A 25,361-nucleotide genomic window follows, 5' to 3' on the forward strand; every position below is an offset into this window, starting at 1 on the left:
TACATCTTGTCAACTGTTATTCACAAATGCTTGAAATTGAGATATGAATTCGCAAATGAATTGCAAGGAAAGTATTAACACTGCCATTATGGTTAATTATAAACTGATTGTCCAGTGAACTACCTATGGTAAGCTATTTTTCTATGACATGGCAAGTATTGCATAATTCATCAAGCCATTAAAGTTTAAAATGTTTTTATGACATTTTTGCTACATTGATATTTTAAATTTTTATGAGAAGAGGAAAACCATATGAATTATATATGTAAGAATAATATATGGAAATAACTACTTGCATTTAAAATATGTAAAATAAAAAATTCAGTTTTCCAAATATGGTGTATTAGTATTTTAATGCATGATTGGCATTGTTTCAGACTCTTCTGTAAATGGGAGCTTAGATGGACATGATGACAGTAACACCATCGAATCAGCATCGGCTCCGGTTAAAGAAAATCAGAAAAAGAACAAAAGAGGCAGAAAAAAAGCCAATATGGAATTTAGAAACGATCATAATAGAATTGTTGGCAACAATCTTGGGTTAGGAAATTGTTAAATCTTATTAATAGAAATTATTGATAGAAATAGCGTAAACATGTCTAATTGTCCCGTGCTAGATTTGACTATGATGTTGCTATTTGGTATCCCATCCCTAACTAAGAGATAGAAATATGAATGAATATAAAAAATGTAAACTTGAAGAATACAAGTATAGTGTTTGCAAGGTATTGCACCAAAAGGAAGTATGCAATGTTTTATAAAGAATTTCCATGCTTTGTGACATCTGATTATTATAACTGATTTAAATTGTTAAAATTTTGCTCCATTGTTATGAACTCTGTTAAGAAAATATGTCTGAATAGCTGTGAATATGATATCGATTCATAACTCTAGTGGTATATGATTCTTGGTATCTCCTTTTCAAATATTTCAGGTAGAGGCACTTTGCTCAAGTGTTATCATCTATGATTATGCATACATAAACGTTGCTATTTGGTGCTTCTGACCACCATTGTTCAAAGTGCATGTATGCCTCTAATTAACTAAATTTATTTATTCTCTCAATCATAAATTAATTCTACATCTTTCTACAGCGGCAGACAACGCATAAAAAAGACTATAATCGTCGGAAATGTATCAAAATATATTTCACCAGAACAAAGAGAAGTCAGTGATAAATCAACACATAAATGGATGATTTATGTTCGCGGAAATGAAGAAGAACCAAGGATTGATCATTTCGTTAAAAAGGTACTGTTGTTCTCACATAATAATGGCCATGATTGGATTAAATTTTGTTTTTGTCGCTGCGCAATGTATGATAAAGAATTTCTAAATCAGCATATCTGTATCACGTCAACTATTTGTATATAAACGTCTCTACTCCACCCTCAACACATTAGCTTTGGGGGTTCTCAACAGGTGGCCTGTCGTAGCTATTTTCTGCAGCCTCAACATCTTTGAATATTTACGCAATGATAACAAGGTATTATCTGCAGTGTGATGAATATGAACAATTTTCCAATTCGGTGCTATTCTTTTTCGCATTATTTCTGATGCAGACTTTGACTATGAAATTCGTTATCACAAAAAAAAAAACATGATACATTGTTTTGCAAAGATTGAATTACTTACCGGTAGTTCGCACTGTGGAAAAAGAGCTTTTAACATCAAAGATGCCTCATCCAGCTCCAGTAGGTAACGGCTTTGAAAACAGATCGATAAACAATAGTATAACGCTAATGAATACAGTGGATAAAATAGTACAAATACATGCTAATGATATTCTGTGGTGTTTTGCAACTGTTGTGTTAAAATGCAGCCCTCTTCACCTGTTAACTTTTTCATTAGCTATTACTTTTGCATGCAATCTATACTTTCTGTTGTCCTGAAATCTAACTCCATTTTTCAGTCACATGAAACTGTCCTGCACCTATTACTGTTATTCTTACAATTATTACTTTTTCGTTTTTAAATCTTCACGCTGGGTTTTGTATATGTTGCTGCACTGATTTTTGGGTACTCCCGTAGTATGTGTACCAGGTTAGGGTTGGGTTGAAATTTTGTTCCGATTTTCCTTATATTAGTTCTATTACGAGTTCAGGGACTGTCTGTGTTAGCCAAGTGAATATACCCCTTACTCATAGGCTTCAGTCCCTTTACACAACTTCATGTAAAGTAGGCGAACAAAATTAGTTACCTCCATATCCGACACATACTTCTGAAGCGCCGATTTTTGTACTATTGATCTCGCTGTGAGCTTTGCTGTGTATGTCTTGCAACAGAGTCTTCTATGTTTCTGAAACATTTTTTTCTTTGGAATTAATTTTCTCCTTTTCACTTTCTTTTAGTAGATTGGTTTTTGTGCATTTTGAAGAGGTAAAACAACCACAGACATCTATTATTCATGAGTCGCTAGGAATCCAGTTTCCAACATAAAGAGAGAATTTTTCTACATCGACTTTAAAGTATTATCGATTTCCCCTTGAATAATTTTATCTCATTTTTTGGTAGAGGGTGCGTACAAGAGTAGTACATAGGATAAAACTTTATGCGAGGCCTTGCTTGAATCTGCAGATTGTTGCTATTGGTTTGTTTATTGCTTTTCATCACTCCATCAAATACCTATTAAACACTAATTTACAACTGTTGGCTGGGAGTTATAGTAAGAGATGACTATTCGAGTACCTAGCAAAGAACTTTGCTACTGAAAATCTTTAATAACTTTATATACCTTGCAGAGATTTTTTTTTAAAATGACATCAGTCCCAAACTTCATTCATCTAAATCAGTGCTCTTCAACAGGGGTTCCGCACATGCAGTGGGGTTCCATGACTTTATAGGGTTCCGTGTTTTTTTTTTTTTTTCAGGGGAAATCATTTTTTGCTTCAGCATGTTGCTGCGTCATTAAAAATATTCGTAGACCACCGTGTCGTAGGCCAGTTCGTTGAATAGGAGGTTTAGTCACAGTTCAATAAATAGACAAAACTGAAATATTTTCGGTTGTTGCGTCACTTTAGTCATTGTTATGCAACTAACAAGAAAAGAACGCCATTGTCGCACCATAGTTACATGTTGTTCAGCTTTTGTTGGAATATAGTAAAAATAGTGTGAAACCCGACTTTTTATTACCTTCAAAAAACATGGAAAGGAATATTTTTAGATTTCTCTCAACAAGGAGATTACAGCAATTGGAAAAGAAGCATCAAAACTTCTGTGTCAATTTCCCAATACCTATTTGTGTGAATCAGCATTTTCTGCTTTAACGACTATTGAAAACAAAACAAAAAGAAATTGTTTAAAGAGTGTAGACATGAGTATGAGAATTGCATTGAGCGCCGTGGAGCCACGATTCAAGAAGATTGCAAAGGAAATTCAAGAACAACCTAGTCATTGAATTTCACGCTTGTTACCTTCTTTCTGTTTTGTTGTTGATATAGAAATATTTGAACTACAAATATTTCGTGTTACGAGTATTTTGTGTTTTTTTTTTCAATTTTGTTAATTGGGGTTCCATAAAAAACAAAAAATTATATCAGGGGTTCCGCAATAACAAAAAGGTTGAAGAGCACTGATCTAAATCGCATAAATTTTCTTTTGGTATTCCATGCTTGAAATATTATTTTATTTCAAAATTATCTTCTAAAAGTTCAAGAAACCCAGAAACGTTATTGCAAATTTTTGACCAAAAACACTGGCATCTATATGCATCTAACTGGAGTTTTTTAAGTTGACTTCATTAAATATCTCAAGCCCTAATTCTGTCTGTATTAATCTAGAACTGCTAACTATCAAGCTAGTCAGTGCTAATGCTCACTGAAAAATCTAACCAAGACTTTCTTCTATCTGTGGAGAAATTTCAATGAAATACTATTTATTCGATAACTATTAAATCATCTAAAGACCACGATGTCATTCTGAATGTGCATATATGCAATATCGTTTCTATCAATATAGACATATGATCACTAATATCGCTAGTCATGTTACCGGATATTTGAATATTTGTCGCGGTAACGCTAATTAACAAGCAAACAGGAAATATTAATCATTCATGGCTGACAAGCAATGTGATTTTTTTTTATCAATTTGCTGATGCGTTTTGTGACGATGTATGCCGTTAATAATCGCTCGTAGATTTGTATGTTGGGGTCAATTTTGAATATAAATGTCTCGGCTTATATTTTTTAACATTATGCTATATCCTGATCATGATTAAGTACGGTAATTCTGCTTGATCCATTGGTTCCAAAGTGGAGCTAGGCTTCATTTTGCTATTGCTGCTGTTTATATTGTTCATCATGGCTTTTATTCTCAGTGAATGAATTAGGATCGAAGTATCTTCATAGAAGGCTCTGATGTTCATATTTGTAAATATATGTTCTAAGCTTACTGGAGCATTGAAATTTCACCCTGTTTTAGTAAATTTTGGATTTTTTTTTTTCAATTCTGATGATTTAGGTGAAGTATTTCAATGGTACTAGTAACTTTTTATTCCATATATGTCTGTATGTCTTTCTCTTGCATTCAGATCAAACTCCAGATTTCACTGATATAGTTTTTGTCAATTTAGGTTTGGTTCTTCCTCCATCCATCATATCGACCAAATGATCTTGTAGAAGTTTGTGAAGCTCCATTTCATCTTACAAGAAGAGGTTGGGGAGAATTTCCTATCAGAGTTCAGATACATTTCTGTGATAGAAGAAACAGACCAGTTGATATTATTCATGGATTGAGATTAGACAGGTATGTCTCACTCAAGACTACTTTATTTGGCCAAAATGGACTTGAGTTCATGGAATATAAATATTGAAGGTATTTTATAAGTGAAGGTGAAATATTGAAATCTGATGTACTAATATGATGTCAGTAATAAAATAATCATCTGAAAAAATCTATTTTGAGTATTTCATCTTGACTTGTATATATTGATGTAAAATATTCAATCATTGAAACATTTCCAGATCTTATACTGGACTTCAAACTCTTGGTGCAGAGACGGTCTGTGAGGTAGAATTAGATCGATCAAGTTTACAACTGACTGTGGATGACATGTTAGATGTTGCTGATCTACCAGATCTTCCTGTTAGTAATTCGCCAATTCATGAAGAGAAAGTTTCTGCTGCAGTGGAAAGTGGTACACCAGGTATATGTAGGACAAGGGGTGTGATAAGTTAAATCTCGGCCGAATAAGGAATGTAATTTTCTCGTCCACACTTGACATATAGATTTTAAAACCTCATGCTGCTCAAATTTCATGTTTTATGTATCCGTAGAAGTGAGAATGAAATTTTTATTCTCACCATTGACTGTTCTCCATTTGTTTTGATTTTGCATTAGAAGCCAATAGTCAAATGGATATGGCTCGGGATATAACTTAAGCAAACAACATTGGTTTGGAAATTCTAAATTTTATTCTCTTTGTGAGAATTCTTCCAGCTGTTGTAATCAGTAATTTATTTTTTCACCAATGCAGAAAGTACGCAACTTACATATACGTGTAGAATAAAATAAGAGTAGCATTTACAGAGTGGATGGAGACGATCTGACACATTAAGTTGTACACTTCAATGGACTAACACAGCATGAAAAAAAAACATAATACCAGTCCTGTTTGCCTTTGATAACATGGGTGTTACAGAGATCTTATAGATTATTCGAGTCCTCTTTTTTCAGTGAAAGATGAAAACGAGGAGGAGAAATCCATGGTTACTGAAGAAGATGATATTAAGCATGTCAAAGCAGAGGTGTGTATTATGAATCTTTGACATTGTATTTGTGATTGGAACATTATTTTTTGCCTCTTATATGAAAAACTTTAAACAACATTAGACAAATGCATTGAGCATCTGAGGTTGGATGAGTCAATTTTTTTTTGGCTTGGCGTGTACTGCCCAAGTAACTTTGCCCTGGTGATGGCATTTCTTAAATAGGTACCCTCGAAGTATGTGAACCAAGATGGCGGACACCAGAACGTAGTATGTGTACCAGGTTAGGGTTAGACCATAATTTTATTCCAATTTTCCCTATTTTAGTTCTATTATGAGTTCAGGGACTAGCCAAGTGAGTCCCGTAGTATTTGTACCTGAAATTATGGCCTAACCCTAACCTCTTGGTTCACATACTTCAGGAGTACCCTTAAATATACAGAGAATGTGAGCATACCATCAATTCTTATTGGGGCTATTCTCAAACCTATTGATTATATCGGTTTCTTGTTGTTTCAATAACCATTGGACCAATCCCTTTCAACTAACCATAACATCAGCGAATGCTGTACATTTACTGTAATGAACTGCATTGCCGTCTTGTTTTAATTCCCTGTAGTGCATTCTATTTTGGAACCTCATTATTCCAAGTATGAGGTGCGATTTATCTGTAATTATATTGCAGGATGATTCAATGAAAGAAGAACATATTCATGAGCAACAAAATGTTCAATCTGCAGTAAAAAGTTGTGGTTCATCAGTTTCTGATACAGAATCTATTTCAAGAAAGAGAAAGTTATCTCACGGTGGGTTTTGGCAATTCATAACCAACATTCTCCTAATTGTATATCATTCCCATTCGTATGAACACAATATGAATATCTATCCAAGTTAGGTCTATGTTGGAAAGTTTATAGCCTGTAATTTCTCTGAACGCTATTTGTTTACAACAGGTTTTATGTTGGTTTTTAAGATCTCATGTGACGACATGGGTTTGTTCATGTATTTAAGAATTGTTGGATAGCTATTGTCTCAATATGTTTTATACAGCAACTAAATATTTGAATAGGCAGTTTCTGATGTCCAACTCAATCAATTATGCTATCTGGTCTTTTTCTCTAGACATGTATATGTAATCCTACCTTGAAATTGATTTTAATCCATCAGCTTGGTGGTGATATTCTTTTGTAAAATAAATATTATATTGTAATCATCTTCTTCTCATCTACATAATAAATAAATATATAAAACAATATAAACTATAATTTTTTTATCACAATTAAATTTGATACTATTGCCTTTTCTATTTCAGACAAAGAAACATCATTGGATAGTGGAAAAGGATGTGAAATCGACAAAAATGAGGAAAGTTGCAAAACTTCACTGGATGATGACGTTGAAGAGGAACAAGAGGAGTCTTCAACTCCTCAAAAGAAAAAAAGAAAACGTAGAAGAGATAGTTGCAGAATGTCTTCTGCTTCAGATGACGATTTTCTGTCTGATACAAACGTAAATTACGCTTTCCCTTCTCAGTATTGAAATAGCAAACTTGATGACTAGTTTACATAATTTTATCGGCCAAAATCAGCTTGTGGTCTTAACACAATTCAAGACACAAGTGTTTAAAAATAAAAATCAAGTACATTAGAATTTTGAAAATGAAAAAAATCGAAATTTCTAATTTTGTGTTCTGTTGACCAATGATAACAATAATTTCTAAAACCTGAGTGCCCTGTTAGAAATAACAATTTTTTTTATATGCATGTATTTTTGATTGAAATGTGATATCAACTTTCAAGTTAGATTGTTAGTGGTATTAATTAATCAGATATTTAACCCTCGTTTTGGTACTTCCGAAGTATGTGAACAAAGATGGCGGACACCGAAACATAGTATGTGTACCAGGTTAGGGTTAGGCCATAATGTCGGGTACAAATACTACTGGAGTCACTTGGCTAGTCCCCGAACTCGTAATAGAACTAAAATTAGGAAAATTGGAATAAAATTATGGCCTAACCCCACCTGGTACACATTCTACGTTTCGGTGTCCACCATCTTGGTTCCCATACCCTCGTTTTGTACTTTTGTTTGCTAGTATTTAATAGTTGAAAGATTGAATTTTTTGAAATTTAAATAAAATTGGCAGTTGACTTTGAATGTTTTGAAACTTTAAATTCAATCAAATTTCGGAATGTGTTCATCATGGTAGAGACCATTCTTTTTGTGATACGTTAGTTAATTAAAATCAAACTCTCATTTATCTTTTGCTTTTGTTTGAGCTTTTATTGATAATGTAATTGTTGATATTGCAGGAATCAGCGACATTGCCAAAGTTGAAAGAAGATCAAGGCAAGTAGTGTTTATAGATTTCAAATCAGTTCTTTGTTTTCATAGACTGCTTAAAATTGTTATAAAATCTGTTTTTGTTACTTTTTCAGCCGTCACAAATGCTGTAGAAAGCAAGTCAGTTGATATATCGGTAACTCTTGACACAACATCATCTTCAAAATCTGAAGAAACAGAAGCTGAAAAGTAAGTTGATTTGGACAATTTTTTTATATTGCTGGTATGTTTATTAGATAAATAGATAAATTGATAGATATTTTCACGCATGAAATTAATGTAAAAATTTAACTAAATATCGAAATTAATTTAATATTATCTTAGTGCCAGCCTGCCAGGCATAAGTAGACTGAGTTTTACTTGATATTAAGTAAATAACAACATTCCAGATCCAACCACATGATGATGATAATCTTATTCCTTGTCTAGGTCATCAAATATTGAAAGTGCTGATTCAGCAAAAGACGATTCAGTGATCAGTTCAAACTCTAAATGTTCAAATTCGTCAGGAGTGTCTGAAAATTTCAGAAAACCTATTGTTGTTCTACCTCGATCTGAAGTTTCTGGTAATGGCTTTTTTCGGGTTCGTTCTGCCTCAGCAGGAGACGATCTTCCGATGAGATCATGTGCAAGTTTAATAAAGTCTGGACATAGTGTCACTCCTGTGCTCAATGTGAAAGTTTCCAGTCCATTGAAAGAAAAAATGAATCTATCGATAGAAAAGGAAACACTCACAACAGCAATGACAGTTAAAGAAAACATCTTAGATTCTAAGATCTTGACATCTCCAACCAATCCAGCTATAACAAAATCAAATGAATCGAAACAATCACCAAACTCCAAACTATCAACAATTCCTCTTACAGTTCCCCTCTCATCTTTGTTTAAAGCCAGTGACGTAAAAACCCCTCAACTACTGAAATTTGTTCAACCTCTGCCTAAAGGAACAACTTTTTCAATCAACATGGATGCTTTGCCTGGTTCTGGTATTGCTAAAAGAAACAAAAGAAGTTTCTCAGCTGACCAATCACTAGTTAAAAACATAACACTCTCACCACTCAATGTTAAACCTGGTTCAAATCAACCTGGTTTGCAGTATCATATCATAAGTCCTCCATCCAAGCAAGGCCCAATAGTGAAGAAAACTAAAGTTACAAATCTACAGGTATAAAATTTTGTGGAATATGTTTTCTTGGAGATTTTTCTTTCTCTTTCCTGTTAAGTTTCTTGCAGAATTTTGTTTAATTTAGTATAATTTATATATAATATTTTATTGTGAGCAATTATAATTTTTATCAGAGTTTATGAAAAGGCGTTTACACTACAGCATTCATGCCCATCTTCCATTCAATAAAAGTATGGGATCACTGGATACATCACTAACAGACACTTAGTTTGAAGTTTTTACATTTTATTTTAATTTCAAAGTATTTCTTATTGTGTTTTCACATTTTCCATCTCCTGTACATGCAGATGTATTGACTTGGTTTGAAATGACGTAATGTTGTACATTCTCTAGGGTTGAGTTGAAACTTGAAAAAAAAACTCATTTTTTTGCATTTTTTTAGTCTCCTGTTAGTCTTCAAACATTACAAGCAGCTTTATCAACTGGTAGTTTATCAATATCAACTCAGTCTATGCAGAATAAAACACAGAATCAACCAGGTATGATGTTTTAAATTTTATATGTATAAGTTTGATCACTTGAAAATATGTTCCAGAATATAGCAAACCATTTTGAGTAGTATGTAATGTAAAGCAGCATGACATTCAGACTCAAAATATTGACTCAGTCAGGAAATTGCTGGTCACTGCACTGATGGTATTACAGTGTGGTAGGCACTTGCTTGAGGGTACTCTTGTGGTGTGTGTACCGGATTAGTGTTAGGCCATAATTTTATTCCGATTTTCCCCATTTTAGTTCTATTACGAGCTCCGGAACTGTCTGTTTTAGCCAAGTGAATATACCCCACTGCCTGTAAAGTAGGCGAACAGACTTATTTACCTCCATATTGGTACACACATTTTTGGAGCGTCTGCTTGAGTCTTATTGTATCGAAGAAAATTAACTGCTGGTGGTGGGAAGTTGGTTTGTGTGCACATTTTTTGCACTTTTTGTTCATAGTAAAAATTATGTGACTTCAGTAAAATGCACAACTTTTCATTGCCATGTTATTTTTATAATCTATTTATTTTAGATCCAAGTCCAAAAAATGTGAAACAAGACTTGAATCTCGGGAAACAGAAACTTGTATTGGCCACTATTGTAAATCCAAAGGTAGCTGCACTATTTCTGTTGTTTGCATATCCACTAATATGGCAGATTGTAGACTAGATAACATAGATATTGTATGTCCTGGGATAGGAGTCTCTCAAAATGAAATGAAAGTTTTACCTGCATATAATTTTGTTTTATTATTACAACTGTGATGCAAAATTGAGTGCCTATTTATGGAAGTAATGAAATGAATTTAGGTTTCCCAGATACAGTAAGTCCTATGTGAGGACTGCTTTCCGAGCATTGTGTCAGAGTGAATTTGTATTTTGGCTAAATATAATTATCCTTTCCATGTGACATTTGTTTGAATTTTTTCACAGAATTTTTTTTATTAATTCTCTTACAAAAAATATTTTATTAATGATTTTTTTCTCATTTAGGGAAAACAACAACTGGCTTTGATAAATCCATCAACATTATCATTGGGAACATCGAAAAAGATTTTAACTATTGCAGGTGGAACATTTGTAATTATAATTCTTCTCCTGTTTATAGCAGGATTGTACTGTGAGATGAGATAATGACGATTTGTGTAATGGTTCCATCTATATTCCCTCCTAATCAAGACTCTCCCTCATAGCAGCTGCTTTTATTTTTCTATATAAAATAAAATATAACATACCTTGGTTCATTCATTTATTTTAGAAGCAAATAACTTCCATCTTTTCAATTTACATTTTTAGTCATGGAAGTATATCCATGCATTCACTATCATTTTTTAGGTAAGGCATTTTCAGTGTCAACTGTGAAACAATTACCACAGTCTAAGCAACCGATAAAATTGACGAAGGAAGTCACCTTGAGTCAGCAACAACAAAACATCACTCCTAAAGTTCTTGCTCCTATACATGTGGTAAGTTGAACTCCATCGTTATGGTAGCACTGTTTACAAATAACTAGTTTACTGCTGTTGCAATTTCATAATAGTAAAATATCCAGAACTATTCAATTGTAGTAAAGAAGTCGGTTTTGGGGACTTGAGTCCTGTATTCAGAGATTTCAAATGATTTGTAGATTGAATTATTTGAAATGAACTTTAATTCTGAAACTACTTATGGACTTTACTTAGGGCTCTAATATGATTTTTTGAGTGTTGAAAACATAGAATTCACAATATCAACTCGAAATAAGCTGGGTTATGAAAAAAATGTGAGGAGGAGCCTGTGGAATGGGGACCACAATGCTAGGCCCAAGACTGATTTTCCTTCCCCCTTTACAAGAAAAATCAGTTCTTCTTATAGATCCATTGCTTGATATGGTTATTATTTCACAGGGTGGTTTTATTTTTGTTGAGAATCTACCAACCAAAATAACACTATAAATACCTCTGGAATGATAAACAGGCGGGCCATGAGTGCTAAAAAGCCCTAGGAGGGAGCCACGAGCCATAAAGGTTGGGCACCACTGGCTAGGGGACTGTTACTCAATGCCGCCAGGCAGATATTATAAATCATCATTGATTGAAGTTATTTTTCTGTTCAGCGAATAGGTGATCAGGTTGTAATAAACAACAACACATCTTCAATTGTGGATGATATTCTTCCACATGTTATCAAAAGAATTCCACTGATTAAAGAAAATAGAAATATCACTGAATTCCCATTTTGTGCTAAAACTGAGTCTGAATTTTTGGAATGGAATGTTGGAAAACAACGAGCATCTGAGGTGAAAATTTTTATGAATAAAATCATTGTTTAATATCATGATGACAATTTTGGCTATGTCATATTTTATTAGAAAAGAGCTGTACAGAAGCGTGGTGGTACATTATACCAATTGTTAATGTGTTATCACTTATAAATAACTTTCCAGGGCCATACTTAATTGCACATCACTTTGCAAGTCCAAGCTTGTTTATAACATGTTAAAGAAATAAGTTCTCTCCTATTTAGTAAAAGGAGAGACACTAAGAAAAAGGTTGGCGCCTTGCCAATGATGATGCAATACCAGTCTTGCTCAATTTCTTTGTTTCTTTTATTCTCTTGAGTTAAAACGTTTTTCTTGCAATGTAGCACTGTATGGAAAAGGTGTTTTTGGCGAGAGTGGGATTAATAGAATTTCTTGTTGCAACTCGAGGTTGTCAATTATTTGTGTGCCTTAGTTTGGGGCTATTTACATGGTAGCAGAGGATGGTTCCCTGCTTTTAATATTTTGCTGAAGAATATATATTATATAAGATGTCTACTGACAGTCCAAGTGGAAATCCTAGCTCAAGTGTGAGTGTACCTAGTCCAATTCAAAATGTGAGTACAAGACAAAATCCTCCAAAATTCCATGATGGAATATCTTATGCAAATTGGAAGAATAAACTTGAAATGTGGACCCTTGTAACCGGATATGCCAAAAAGGAGCAAGCTATAATTGTGCTTCTGACTGCATTTGAGGGCAATAATAGAGCTGAAAAAGCTGCTTCTGAGTTTAATGCTGATCAGCTACATACAGAAAATGGCATGAAGACTTTGCTTAATAAGTTGGATACGGTTTTTAAGAAAGACCAGGTTGATGATGCTTATGAAGCTTATGCAAGGTTTAACTGTTTTGAAAAATTGTGCGATGTGGGAATGAACGATTTCATTGTTGAATTTGAACATCGATACCACAAAATGAGTGAACATAAGATGGAACTCCCAGATTCAATTTTGGCTTTTAAACTTATCGATGCAGCAAAAATTCAATCTTCAGAAAGACAGCTTGCATTCACTCTTGCGAGCGATATGAAATACGATACAATGAAGTCAGCTCTAAAAAGGATTTTTCCAAGCAAACCTCTTGGAAATGAAAATGATGATGAAAATGCGAAGGCAATCAACATAAAGGCAGAGGCATATTATGCAAACAGAAAGTATTTCGGCCAAAGACAGTTTTTCAAACCTGACATGAAAAATAAACAGTACAATCCAAAGAATAAACTTGGAGAGATATCCAGATGCGCTGTGTGCGACTCAAAAATGCACTGGGCTGACAAATGTCCTCATAACCCCAGGCACAAAAGCGTACATGTAGCCGAAGGAATCGATGATCCTCGCCCTTCAAAATGTCAACCAGATAGTGATGAAGAAGTTGTTGAAAATCCGATGGAGTTTGTGAATGCTATTTTTCTTACCGAATGTCAAGACAATGAAATTTATGTTACAGAAACATCTGGTTGTGCTATTCTCGATACTGCATGCACAAAGACTGTCTGTGGTGAGAGCTGGTTCAGTGACTATGTTGACAAATTGGATGACAACTTCAAGAAGTCTGTCAAGATCCAGAAGGGTGGAACTGGTTTCAAGTTCGGAGATGGGAGAGAAGTAATTTCCACCAAGAGTGTTATGCTTCCAGCCAGTGTTAACTCTAAGCAAATTATGAGTGCGAAAGTGCTTCGCAGTCCAAAAAAAAAGTGCGAAAGTGCTTTTGCCGATTTTAACAAGTTAGGTGCCCTAGCCTTTCATATAACCCATTTAAAACGGCATAGATACTCGAAAAAGCGCTCCTCTGGTTAATATTATGAATTAAAGAGAAGCCTTTTCGTTAACCGAGTTCCCTTTAAGCGAATTCATGTTTAATTAAAACAAGCGAATTCATCGGCAACGAAATGACATCTGCTAACACCTGCCACGGACAAAACTTTCATGCAATGTATCACGGTGTCAGTTGCTTACTCGCGTAAACAGCAAAGACTTTCACATTTGTTACTCCTTCCATCTAACAGACACGAGGCCGGCTGGAAACCATATTAGTTACAGGGTGGATCGTTTGTACAAATCCGGTGCAAAATAATCTCCCCCCCAAATATAAATAGCAATCAACTAATTAGGGTTAGGTGCGCTGGAAATTCAACTTTTCGATTCATCCCCAAACCTAATCTGATAATTATTAATTTGTGATTTTGAACCACTTTGTGAAAGTCGCCACCCGCTGTTTTAAAAGATAGGTTAACCTACGTTCCCTCCGAAATATTATGCAGGATACTCCCCTGTTTTAGGAGATAGGTTGACCTACTTTCCTTTCAAACTTTTTTCTCCGAAATATTACACAAGATCACTTTGAAAATCTTCCCGTTTCGTGAGCTAGCGTGACCTAATTTCTCATTTACATTTATATTATACTATTTCAGAGCTTACCCAAAGACAAGTAATTTTTAAATGTCCACATGCCTTGGTTTGCGTGCGAGTTAGTTTAAATCGGGCAGAAAACATCATATATTGGCAAAATGTTTAGTAATGTCATGTACTTTCAGCATTCATAAATAGCACTCTTTGTAATGCTGCTGACCTAGTATCAAATATTCGCATCACAACGCCACTTGCGAGGTTTCCATATATTTCAATTACACTAATAGGAACGATGACATCAAAGAGTTTTCTTTTGCGAAGGTACACTAAATATAACGAGGGTGATTCTTGAGAAAAACATGAATATAAAAAATAAACGAATGATATGATAATGGATCCCAAACAATTTTGAGAGTGTCTCGAAATACCAAGCCATTTGATAAATAATTTTTATTCGACCACATGAACGCTGATATCCTGAAAATTAATGTTGAAAGAGAATTACGCATTCTCAGATATCGGACATCCAGTCGCGATATTCAATGGTTCATATGCACAAATCTCACATTAATAGTAATTGCTACCCAAGTTTGTAAAGTTTAGAAACCAGCAAACAGAAAATAACTAACCTAAAACACAATTAAAATTCAGTCGGCAATAAATTCGTCGCCAAGACGATGCCATACAAAACAAAAAAGATTTGGTCGCGAGAGTTAGGTGAGATGACTGCCGTTGTTTTTTAAGCAGAATGTAAAAAAATTTATAATTAATAAACGGGAGTTACGACGCCCTTTACACATCGTGTGTATTAAACTTCCCTGGTAGGTACTTTGGTAAGTACTATTATTATTGTACCTATACACCTGTTGGAGTATTTCGGACAATTTCGAATTTAAAATAAATGAAAACCAGACATATAATAAAGACGCAAAAGTAAAATGAACATTTATTGAAAAAGTTATTATTTAAGAAAGACAACATGATCGTACAATTCCGTCAAAACCTCGATGTTCGCAAGTGAGATGATAAATAAATACTTCCCTGTATTCGATCAATTAACTTTAGCGTATCGTTGTTCTGCCAACAAACAGCTGGGTGCAAAATATTTCCGTCCTGTGATATGCTCACAATTATTCTCGATATTATTATCATACCCTCGCGTATGTACTTTCTATTAGCTCTTTAGTGATCCCTTCCATCCTTGGCCAAGTCATGTTTCGAATATGTGAACATTTTATTCGACCATACATGGCCGGCGGGATGTTAAAATTGTAAACAAATTGTTGTTGAAAATTATTATTAATTTGAGAGCGCCAAAAACATACAGTCCATACCGATGCGACTGCAATTTATATGGTCGCAATTGGTGTGGCGCGTTTATTAATAGTGTAAAATAAAATTAAACGAATATCAATTATAATCAAGCCTGTCAGCGTGTTTATTTTCTGTGGGCAGGAATCGTAAAATACCATCTTGAGACAAATTCACTTCTATTATAAAATCTTAATTTTCAGTTATTATCGTTATACAAATAGCGTGTGGCAACTTTTTAATTTGTCGATCAAAAAACCGCCCCACACTCGTCCAAACGTGTGTCGAGCTTGAACGACAGGAACAGATTCATCGACGACCTTAATTAGGGAAAATATGTATTTTATTGGGAATGCAAAATAAATGTAACAAAACGCATTTTTTGTGATAGAACTTTGTATTTTCGGAAACGGGTTGCCGTGAAAGGTAAAATTAGATCTAAATTAATTGCAAAAATTTTTTATTTTAAATGTAACAAAACACATTTTGCGATATAACCTTGTATTTTCGAAAACGGGTGTCCTGAAAAGTAAAATATGATCTAAATTAATCGCAAAAATGTTTTATTCTAAATGTAACAAAACACATTTTCGCGATATAACCTTGTATTTTCGGAAACGGGTGTCGTGAAAAGCAAAATATGATCTAAATTAATCGCAAAAATGTTTTATTTTAAATGTAACAAAACACATTTTTCGAGATACAACTGTATTTTCGGATACCGGGTGTCATGGAGAGTAAAATGTGATCTGAATTCACCGTAAATAATGTTTCATTCCAAATGTATCATAATGCATAACGCGATATAACTTTGTATTTTCGAAAACGGGGCGTCACGAAAATTATTAATTTAATGTTTTATCTATCGTCTAACTAACGTCTGGAACACATCATTTTCGGGGAGAACTCTAGCCCGCGAAACGTCATTTAATTTAAAATAGAGAATGTTTCACGCATTTCAAAACGGAAAACCACCAGTAAGTGGACAGGGATTCAACCCTCCGGATTCAGTATTCTATATCCCCCGTGTCAGAATTTTCTGAAGAATGGAACAGAGAACCCGTCAAACCGCCGCGGAAGAAGGGGAGTATTTTTTGCACTAATAATTAGGGCGTGACAATATCAAAATCGTCAAGAAACTGGTGAATTTGCAAATTCCATAAATAAAATTGTGAATTGCTCGGTAACATTTTAGCTATAATTATCGCCGGGGTATTGTTTTGTTGTAAACACGTTGAAACTTGAGGGAATTAGTTACAATTAGCGCCTGACCTCTATTAGGCACTCGAGCACTCGAAAAAAAAAGCACTCGAGCCCAATCTTTTTAGCATTAAGTCGCATACGTAAAATATCCTGTAAAAGAAGTGCTGTTCATTAACGTCATCTCGTCTTATGACCACGCAGAAATGCCTTTATAGCCGAATTATTCAATCACTATTTCAAATCAACATTCAGGATTAGCACAATTTCAGATTTGCGAAGTTTATCACCATAGAAATACATGAGAAAGTTAATTATCGTCTTAATAAATATCTGCATCACGGTATGGACAATAATATTACCAGGCGCATAAAATTGGGACGGTAAATTTACAAATCTTGATAGGTAATATTAAAGCCAGCGCAAATGTTAATTTGTTGCCGATGTGAACGAACGGGTAAACACGAAATATAAAACTTCGATGTCCGCCGACCCACAAGAATTCATATATATATTTGTAAAAAAGAGAGGGCGGGAATATAGATTACCCAAAACCTGGATATCGCCGCCAAAACGATCGGTGACAAGAACAATTAGCGATTACAACGGAATTAACCAGTAAAAAGGCTTTGTTGCCGATTTTTTAATGTTTCCACCACGTTTATTCGGTACTCCTTAAAAATATTCGATTTAAAAAAATATTGAATTTTGCCCACCCCTCCTCGCATATCAATGAGAAATAGTTGTGTAAATATCGCAAAATTCCGGAAAGTGCCACGTCCTTTCAACATTGTGATTACAATAAAATGGCTCTTAATGGTATTTTGTGAATTTGTTGATTTTGCAAATCTGTGACATGCTGCTAAAAGTTTGGTCTGATTTGAAAATCGTGCAGTTTGGTCACAATTCATCCAAAGTGACTATAACACGTTACTAACACTTTTTATAGTCATTTTGAATTCATCGATATCATTGATAGTCACATGACCACTCTCGTTCAAAGAAACGCCCCGGGAGAAGCGGAATCCGTGTGCTTGTATAATAATCATATTATAAACCAGAATTTTGCCGTTAATGCAAAAGCTTTATCTCCTATGTCTGCATCTCATAGGTTAGAATTCCGGTAAATATCGTTATGATATGCAGAATTGAGTTACAAAAGTACCAGTATGTTACTTATTTGTCAACTTAATACTCGAAAATATTTGTTAACTTTGAATTTTTATTCCATTCAAAATCGGAAAAAAGTGCTATTTCTCTTCAAAATCGGAAAAAAGTGCTATTTCGCAGTCCCTAAAAAAAGTTGCGAAAGTGCTTCGCAATTTTCGCAAAAAAGTGCGCTAATAGTGAACACTGCTTCCAGCTATCATTTCAGGTGCGTTATGCTACATTAAGGCTGACGTGGTGAAAGATAAATTGCCTCTGCTGTTAAGTAAGTCAACACTGAAAAAAGCAGGGACAACAATTAATCTTGAAAATGATGAAGCAATTATGCTGGGAAAGCCTGTTGAGCTCCAGTTTACCACAAATGGACATTATTGTATTGATATACATCCTTGTCAGGCTTCAAAGATTCAACAAAGAGACAGAAAAGATGTGTTCACTTCATCAATTTATACAAAGTCCGATAAAGAAATGAGAAAAGAAATTTTGAAATTACACAAACAATTCGGCCATGCTTCTGAAGATAATCTGATTCGACTAATTAAGACTGGAAACAAGAGCTTGAGTTCTGACATAACATCAATCATTCGAGAGGTGACAAATGAATGCGAAATTTGTTTGTTGCATAAAAGAGCACCTCCTAGACCAGTGGTCGGTTTGCCTCGATCTAATGAAGTAAACGAAACTGTGGCTCTTGATTTGCATCAGCTTGGACCAAGCCTTTGGTATTTACATGTCATTGATGAGTTTTCTAGATATAGTAACGCTGCATTGATTCACTCAAAATCACCAAAAATTATCATTCAAAAGTTTTTGCAGTTCTGGGTGGGCATTTTTGGTGCACCACGCAGGGTAATTTCCGACAACGGTGGAGAATTTAATAATGAGGAATTTCGTGATATGTGCGAAAACTTCAACATCTCTGTAAAGACAACACCCGCCTATTCACCATGGTCAAATGGTGTGTGTGAGCGTCATAATCAAATACTCACAAATATTCTTATAAAGATCAAGAAAGATGTTCAATGCAACTGGGAGACAGCACTTGCTTGGTCAGTTTGTGCAAAGAATTCACTGGTTAACAACAGTGGATTCAGTCCAACCCAGATTATGTTTGGAAGAAATATAAACCTGCCATCTGTGATGAAAGATGATCTACCGGCCCTGGAAGGAAAAACAATCAGTGAAAAAGTTGGTGAACATATCAACACATTGCATGCCTCAAGAAAAGCATTCATCGAGGCAGAATCGTCACAAAGAATAAGAAGGGCATTGCGAAGCAACACACGACCATATAGTGGCAATTTTGAAATTGGGGAAGATGTCTACTATAAAAGGAATGACAGCAATGAATGGAAGGGACCAGGACGAGTTTTAGGAAAAGATGGTGTGTTGGTATTCTTGCGGCATGGTGGACAACTCATAAGGGCACATACAAGCAGAGTCCAGAAATTGAAGCAGAACAACAACTCGCTCAATCATGTCTCCCGTCAAATTGACGAACAACAGAGCGAGATTTCAAATGATACTGATTATGAAAAAACTGAAATTTCACAAGTTGAGGAAACAGCTTTGCCTGAAACACTGCAAGAAAGGCATCCGGATTCATCTGAAGAACAAGCTCATATTCCTTGCCAGAGTTGTAATGAAGAACCAAGCTATGATCAGGTCCACAACATGGTTCTCAAGAAGAATCAAATGGTTACATTTAAAAATGATGGAATTTTGTGTGAAGCAGAAATCTTAAACAGGGCAGGAAAGGCAACTGGCAAATATCGGAATTGTTTTAATGTTGAATATAAATCACCTTCACATCTTTCTGGTGTGAAGCACTGTGTTGATTTTGATCAGGTTCAAGAACTGCAAGTGATACCACCTCAACAAGAATCCATGGTTCTAAATAATGTCAGAAAAGAAAGTCATGTATTCGTCACGGAAGATATTGATTTTGATGAAGCTAAAGCAAAAGAACTGCAAAGCTGGCAAGAAAATGATGTGTTTGATGAGTGTGCAAATGAAGGCCAAAAATGCATATCTGTGAAGTGGGTGTGTTCCCTAAAGAATACAGACAAAGGAATATTACCAAAAGCAAGACTTGTAGCTCGTGGTTTTGAGGATCCTGACATTGATAATGTGGAGAAAGATTCACCCACTTGCAGCAAAGATGCTTTGCGTACTGTGATTGCCATCACAGCTCAAAAAGGTTGGAGATTGCAGAGCATAGATATAAAAACTGCCTTTCTGCAAGGAGAGAAACTGCAGCGGAATGTATACCTCATTCCTCCTAGAGAAGCTAAATGTATGCCAGGAAAAATTTGGAGACTCAAAAAGTGTGTCTACGGCCTTACAGATGCTTCCCTGCAGTGGTATGGTAGGGTAAAGCGTTTTATGTTGGAAAATAAAGGGAAAATGACAAAGAATGATCCTGCAGTGTTCTGCTGGCATGAAGCAAAATCATTGCAGGGAATAATTGCAGTTCATGTTGACGACTTTCTATGGGCCAGAACAGTAAAATTTCAACAGAGTGTGCTACCCAAGCTGCGCGAGACATTCAAAATTGGGAATGAAGAATCTAAAAGCTTCAAGTATATTGGAATTGAGATTGACCATGACAAAAATGAAGTTTTGCTCAATCAAACCGAATATATTTCAAATTTGACTCCGATAAAGATACATTCTGGGCGAAATAGTGATGATTCAGTTACAATCAAAGAGCGAGATGAATTGAGATCAAAAATTGGACAATTTTTATGGGTCAGTGGCCAAACAAGACCGGACATTGCATATGATGTATGTATTCTGGCAACCAATTTCAAAAATGCGACTGTGAGAGATTTGTTTCTTGCAAACAAAGTCTTGCGCAAATTGAAGTCAAACCCATTCAGCTTGAAATTTCAAAATCTAGGACCGAATGAAAATCTAAATCTTGTCTGTTACACTGATGCATCATTTGCAAGTCTGAATGATGGAGGCAGCCAATCTGGAAGTCTTGTATTTCTGGTAGGAGAGAGTGGATACTGCAATTTACTAAGCTGGGAATCAAAACGCATCCGTCGAGTTGTCAAGAGCTCTTTAGCAGCTGAAACTTTGGCATCATCAAATGGCATTGACACAGCAGCGTTTGTGGCTTCATTGTTTGCTGAAATTTGGAATGGTGACATCAATGATGAAAAGCTACCTATCGAATTGGTGATTGACAATCTTTCTTTATACGAGGCGATTAAATCAAATAAACAGGTTCAAGATAAGAGACTACGAGTGGATATTGCAATTGTGAAAGAAATGATCAAAAACAAGGAGGTTTCAAATGTTTACTGGGTTGAAGGAAAACTACAGCTGGCAGATACCCTAACAAAGAGTGGAGTATCATCATCAAAACTTCTGGACATTTTATGTAATGGTCAATTTTAATTTAAAAAGAAAAACTGGGGAATATGTTAATGTGTTATCACTTATAAATAACTTTCCAGGGCCATACTTAATTGCACATCACTTTGCAAGTCCAAGCTTGTTTATAACATGTTAAAGAAATAAGTTCTCTCCTATTTAGTAAAAGGAGAGACACTAAGAAAAAGGTTGGCGCCTTGCCAATGATGATGCAATACCAGTCTTGCTCAATTTCTTTGTTTCTTTTATTCTCTTGAGTTAAAACGTTTTTCTTGCAATGTAGCACTGTATGGAAAAGGTGTTTTTGGCGAGAGTGGGATTAATAGAATTTCTTGTTGCAACTCGAGGTTGTCAATTATTTGTGTGCCTTAGTTTGGGGCTATTTACACCAATTTTGCTTATGTGATAAATGCTCATGTTAAATTTGCAAAGCACCGAATCTCTTCATTTAAAGTGTTAATTTTTAAATCAATATTCGCATGATTGTTCCACAATGCTGAAGGTTGTTTTAAAATTGTGAAAATCCAACAATTTAAGTATTCAAAATAAAAATTGTTCAGCATACCTGTGGTGCTTTCAACTGTTCTGTCAGTGATGCTCCCTCTTAGATGAAGACTCGCGACTTTTCTTTCAGCAATTTTACATTCCTGATTCTTGACTTATTAAATTATCTCTAGTTCTTGTATCATTTTATATTCGATCAATGGAGTTGAATTAAATTTAATAATTTGTCTCATTCCCTTTTTTTCAGTGGCAAAGAGCTGTTTTGGTGCATAAAGTTTTAAAATATATCCAAACAAAAAGTGAGAAACTACAAAAATGTGAGCTTCCAACAAAGAGATTCATCATGAATTGGTGTTTAAGACATGGCTATTCTGTTTTCACTGATGGTAAGATTGAAATGATCAAGATATCTTTATAATGTCATGACAAATACTCTACTTTGTGCTGTTTTCGACAGAATATGAAGAAGAAACCGATCAAATGGAAGTTGATTCTAATAATGAAGAGAATGTGTTAGGAAATGTTCCATCAACCATCAGTATTGCAGAGGAACTGATAAAATCACTGGAATCATTGAAGGAAGATAATGCAAGGTAGATTGTCAATTTATCATATATTTTAAAATTGGTCTTTTTATATATACTACAGGGAGGTATATTAACCGTTTGGCTTCTATTATTTATGTAGAGCGTTATGGGTATATCCCATAATGCTTGAGAGTTGTGAATGAGTATCCAATAAGACGAAAAATGAGACCTTTGAAAAAGAAGGTATTGCTCTTATTCAGTTCATATTGAGATAGTGTTCAGATTATGTGAAACGGTTTATTCCATTAAAATGAAATTATTCACTTTTGTTGTGTCTGTAGTTTCAATATAATTAAAAAATAATCAATGTAGTTTCTTATTGAATATCAATACTTGTTCAATACTGAGGTTATACTTTATCATTCAAATCATTGATCTGAATCGTCGTTTTCAATTTCAGGGAAGATAACTCAAAAGATGATGAAGATGTTATATTTGTTGATGTTGTTAATGTTGATAAACCAGTGATTGAAATGTCTTCTATTAAACTTGAACCTAATGCTGATGTTAATATGGAAGTTTGTTCTGATGCGAATACCAATGCGGAATTTACCAGAATTCAGTCATTAGCATGTTTACCTGAAGTGTCTGTTGTTGAAGAGATCACAAGAAAGGTGACAATTTTAAAGCAGATTTCTGTGGGCAATTGCCCTTGACTCTACTTGTTATAGTGGTCTGGATGTGTTAATCAAAATTAATTACTGTACATTCTTTATGCATGGTATTGCTTGCGGTTTTTAACATGGTCTTTAGGCGCTCCAGAGGTATGTGTACTAATATGGAGGTAACTAATTTTGTTCTCCTACTTTACATCATGAAAGGTATAAAGGGACTGAAACCTATGGGCAGGGGGTATATTTACTTGGCTAACACAGACAGTCCCCAAACTTGTAATAGAACTAAAATAAGGAAGATTGGAATAAAATTATCGCTTAACCTTAACCTGCTACAGATACTACGGGAGTACCATAAAATAAGATATCTGCTGTACTTCCACTTGTATTTGTGTTGGTTTTTGTTTAAAAATAACGGTTTTCTGTTGTTTTTAAGATCGGATTACAATTGCAAAAGACCGATGGTTTTCCAATCTGCCATGTTATATTTGCGAAGGCGGTTCAACAGTTTGCAAGAACTTTACTTCGAAAATCTCTTAGTGTTGCATTAAAAAGGTTAGATTTAAAATTATTTTATAATGAAGTAATAGAGTCGATCAATCCATAGATTTTGCTCCTCATATCTGTCGAGTATGCTTCCTAACTACACTTAACCTGATGATAATATTATTGCATTTATAAACTACCTATATATTGGCTAGTTTTAGTTCTATAAGTATGTTTACAAATAATTCTTTGCAGTTAAGTTTATCAAGTCATGAGTTGTTGCATGAAACTGCAGATTTAGTTGATACTGATGCTATTATTTCCAGGCGAGATGGCAAGTCATTAAACAGAGTTGCTCCTGGTGACATTGATGTGCTAGATGTTGCCACTGCAATTCTTGAAACTTCTATGTTTGATTTTCTTACTGATGTCAATACTGCTAGTGCCAATCTAACATAGCAGTACGCAGTGAATAAATGAGATGCAAGATTAATGGCCAACCAGTAATGAGGCATATCTTTTTTCATTTGTGCAACATGAATTGAGGAGAAGTTTTTTTTTTTACTTCAGGAAGACTGAAAAGTCTTTACACTTATTAAATACTAAGGGGACTTGGATATTGTGTATTGAACTGCAGGTCCTTTCTCCTTGTTTACTTTCTACTTCGCATCCGTATGTGGTACTCACCACAAGGATGCTTGAACGAGATAGTATTAAAGTGATAAGTAAAAATAACATGATCTCTTTCAACGAAATAGTAAGTTTATTTGTGAGCTTTCGTTAGATCATGGTCTAACTTCTTCAAACAATACAAGATATAACGCTGTTTGATTAAGTTATATCTTGTATTGTTTGAAGAAGTTAGACCATGATCTAACGAAAGCTCACAAATAAACTTACTATTTCGTTGAAAGAGATCATGTTATTTTTACTTATCACTTATTAAATACACAGAAAATTGTGATATGGTATTGTATTTTGACTGTTTTGTCACTGCCAACTTTTTTTATTTCCAAATAATACTGTCGAGAAAATGGGTTGATTTGTGATTTCTCTTTCTTTTCTGTGATTTTTTCTATGCTTCAGATTTATGTGGACAAACTTGTAGAGCAGTGAATTATGATGAATTATGGGCTAGTCAGCTTTGCAGGAAGTTTATTTGTGGAAATTTTGCCGAGGATTTTCATGACCTAACTGAAGTGGAAAACGCTCACAAATATAAAATAGGTATTATTAATAGCGAGCAAAACCGCCGTTGAAGTTTAAATTAGACCAATAAAATAATTAGTGGTCGCCAACATACCGAGGGTGTATGAGGAAGTTTGCGATGCCCAACAATAAAGAAAGAGACAAGGCTGTTTAATTTTTTTTGGGGATATACCACATAATATCTGGCATTTTATCTTCATTAACCTGGAACGGGTTTCAGCAATCTCTGTGCTTTGAGGCGTACCGTATAGAATACAGACGCCAAATGTTGTAAATAAATTTTATACATTGAGTCGAGCAAATCATTTTGGATATCCTTAAGATGTCCCTTTCGAAACAGTTGCAGCATCAAGATCTCTCAATACTGTATCTGGGGATGCGGTGAATTCCACCATATCCAAAAATACCCCGCTATTAGAAGAGCCAGCCCGTTCATCGTGCCCACCGAGGGACAGCTCGTGACAACCAATGAACTTCAAAACATCTATCAATCGACCGAGAACATGGCGGTTTTTCTCGACGTTTTGGTTGTG

The 25,361-nt window shown here is 34.7% G+C and overlaps 1 protein-coding gene across 1 annotated transcript in view; it reads left to right on the forward strand.

The window, feature by feature from the left end:
* LOC120328989 (uncharacterized) overlaps positions 1-24,296 on the forward strand; it is a 38,533-nt gene extending 14,237 nt beyond the window's left edge. Inside the window, exons 5-24 of the mRNA XM_039395587.2 lie at positions 378-540; positions 1,095-1,251; positions 4,574-4,746; positions 4,965-5,146; positions 5,677-5,747; positions 6,394-6,514; positions 7,021-7,217; positions 8,021-8,057; positions 8,147-8,240; positions 8,481-9,216; positions 9,620-9,716; positions 10,250-10,329; positions 10,710-10,785; positions 11,052-11,182; positions 11,812-11,994; positions 22,180-22,318; positions 22,390-22,525; positions 22,920-23,133; positions 23,570-23,688; positions 23,946-24,296. Coding sequence (XP_039251521.2) covers positions 378-540; positions 1,095-1,251; positions 4,574-4,746; positions 4,965-5,146; positions 5,677-5,747; positions 6,394-6,514; positions 7,021-7,217; positions 8,021-8,057; positions 8,147-8,240; positions 8,481-9,216; positions 9,620-9,716; positions 10,250-10,329; positions 10,710-10,785; positions 11,052-11,182; positions 11,812-11,994; positions 22,180-22,318; positions 22,390-22,525; positions 22,920-23,133; positions 23,570-23,688; positions 23,946-24,078 — 3,239 coding nt within the window. The 3' untranslated portion in view covers positions 24,079-24,296. The remainder of the gene's footprint in view (positions 1-377; positions 541-1,094; positions 1,252-4,573; positions 4,747-4,964; positions 5,147-5,676; positions 5,748-6,393; positions 6,515-7,020; positions 7,218-8,020; positions 8,058-8,146; positions 8,241-8,480; positions 9,217-9,619; positions 9,717-10,249; positions 10,330-10,709; positions 10,786-11,051; positions 11,183-11,811; positions 11,995-22,179; positions 22,319-22,389; positions 22,526-22,919; positions 23,134-23,569; positions 23,689-23,945) is intronic.
* The last annotated feature ends 1,065 nt before the right edge of the window (positions 24,297-25,361 follow it).

This window comes from Styela clava, chromosome 7 (assembly GCF_964204865.1).
Source record: "Styela clava chromosome 7, kaStyClav1.hap1.2, whole genome shotgun sequence".
Taxonomy (NCBI): Eukaryota; Metazoa; Chordata; class Ascidiacea; order Stolidobranchia; family Styelidae; genus Styela; species Styela clava.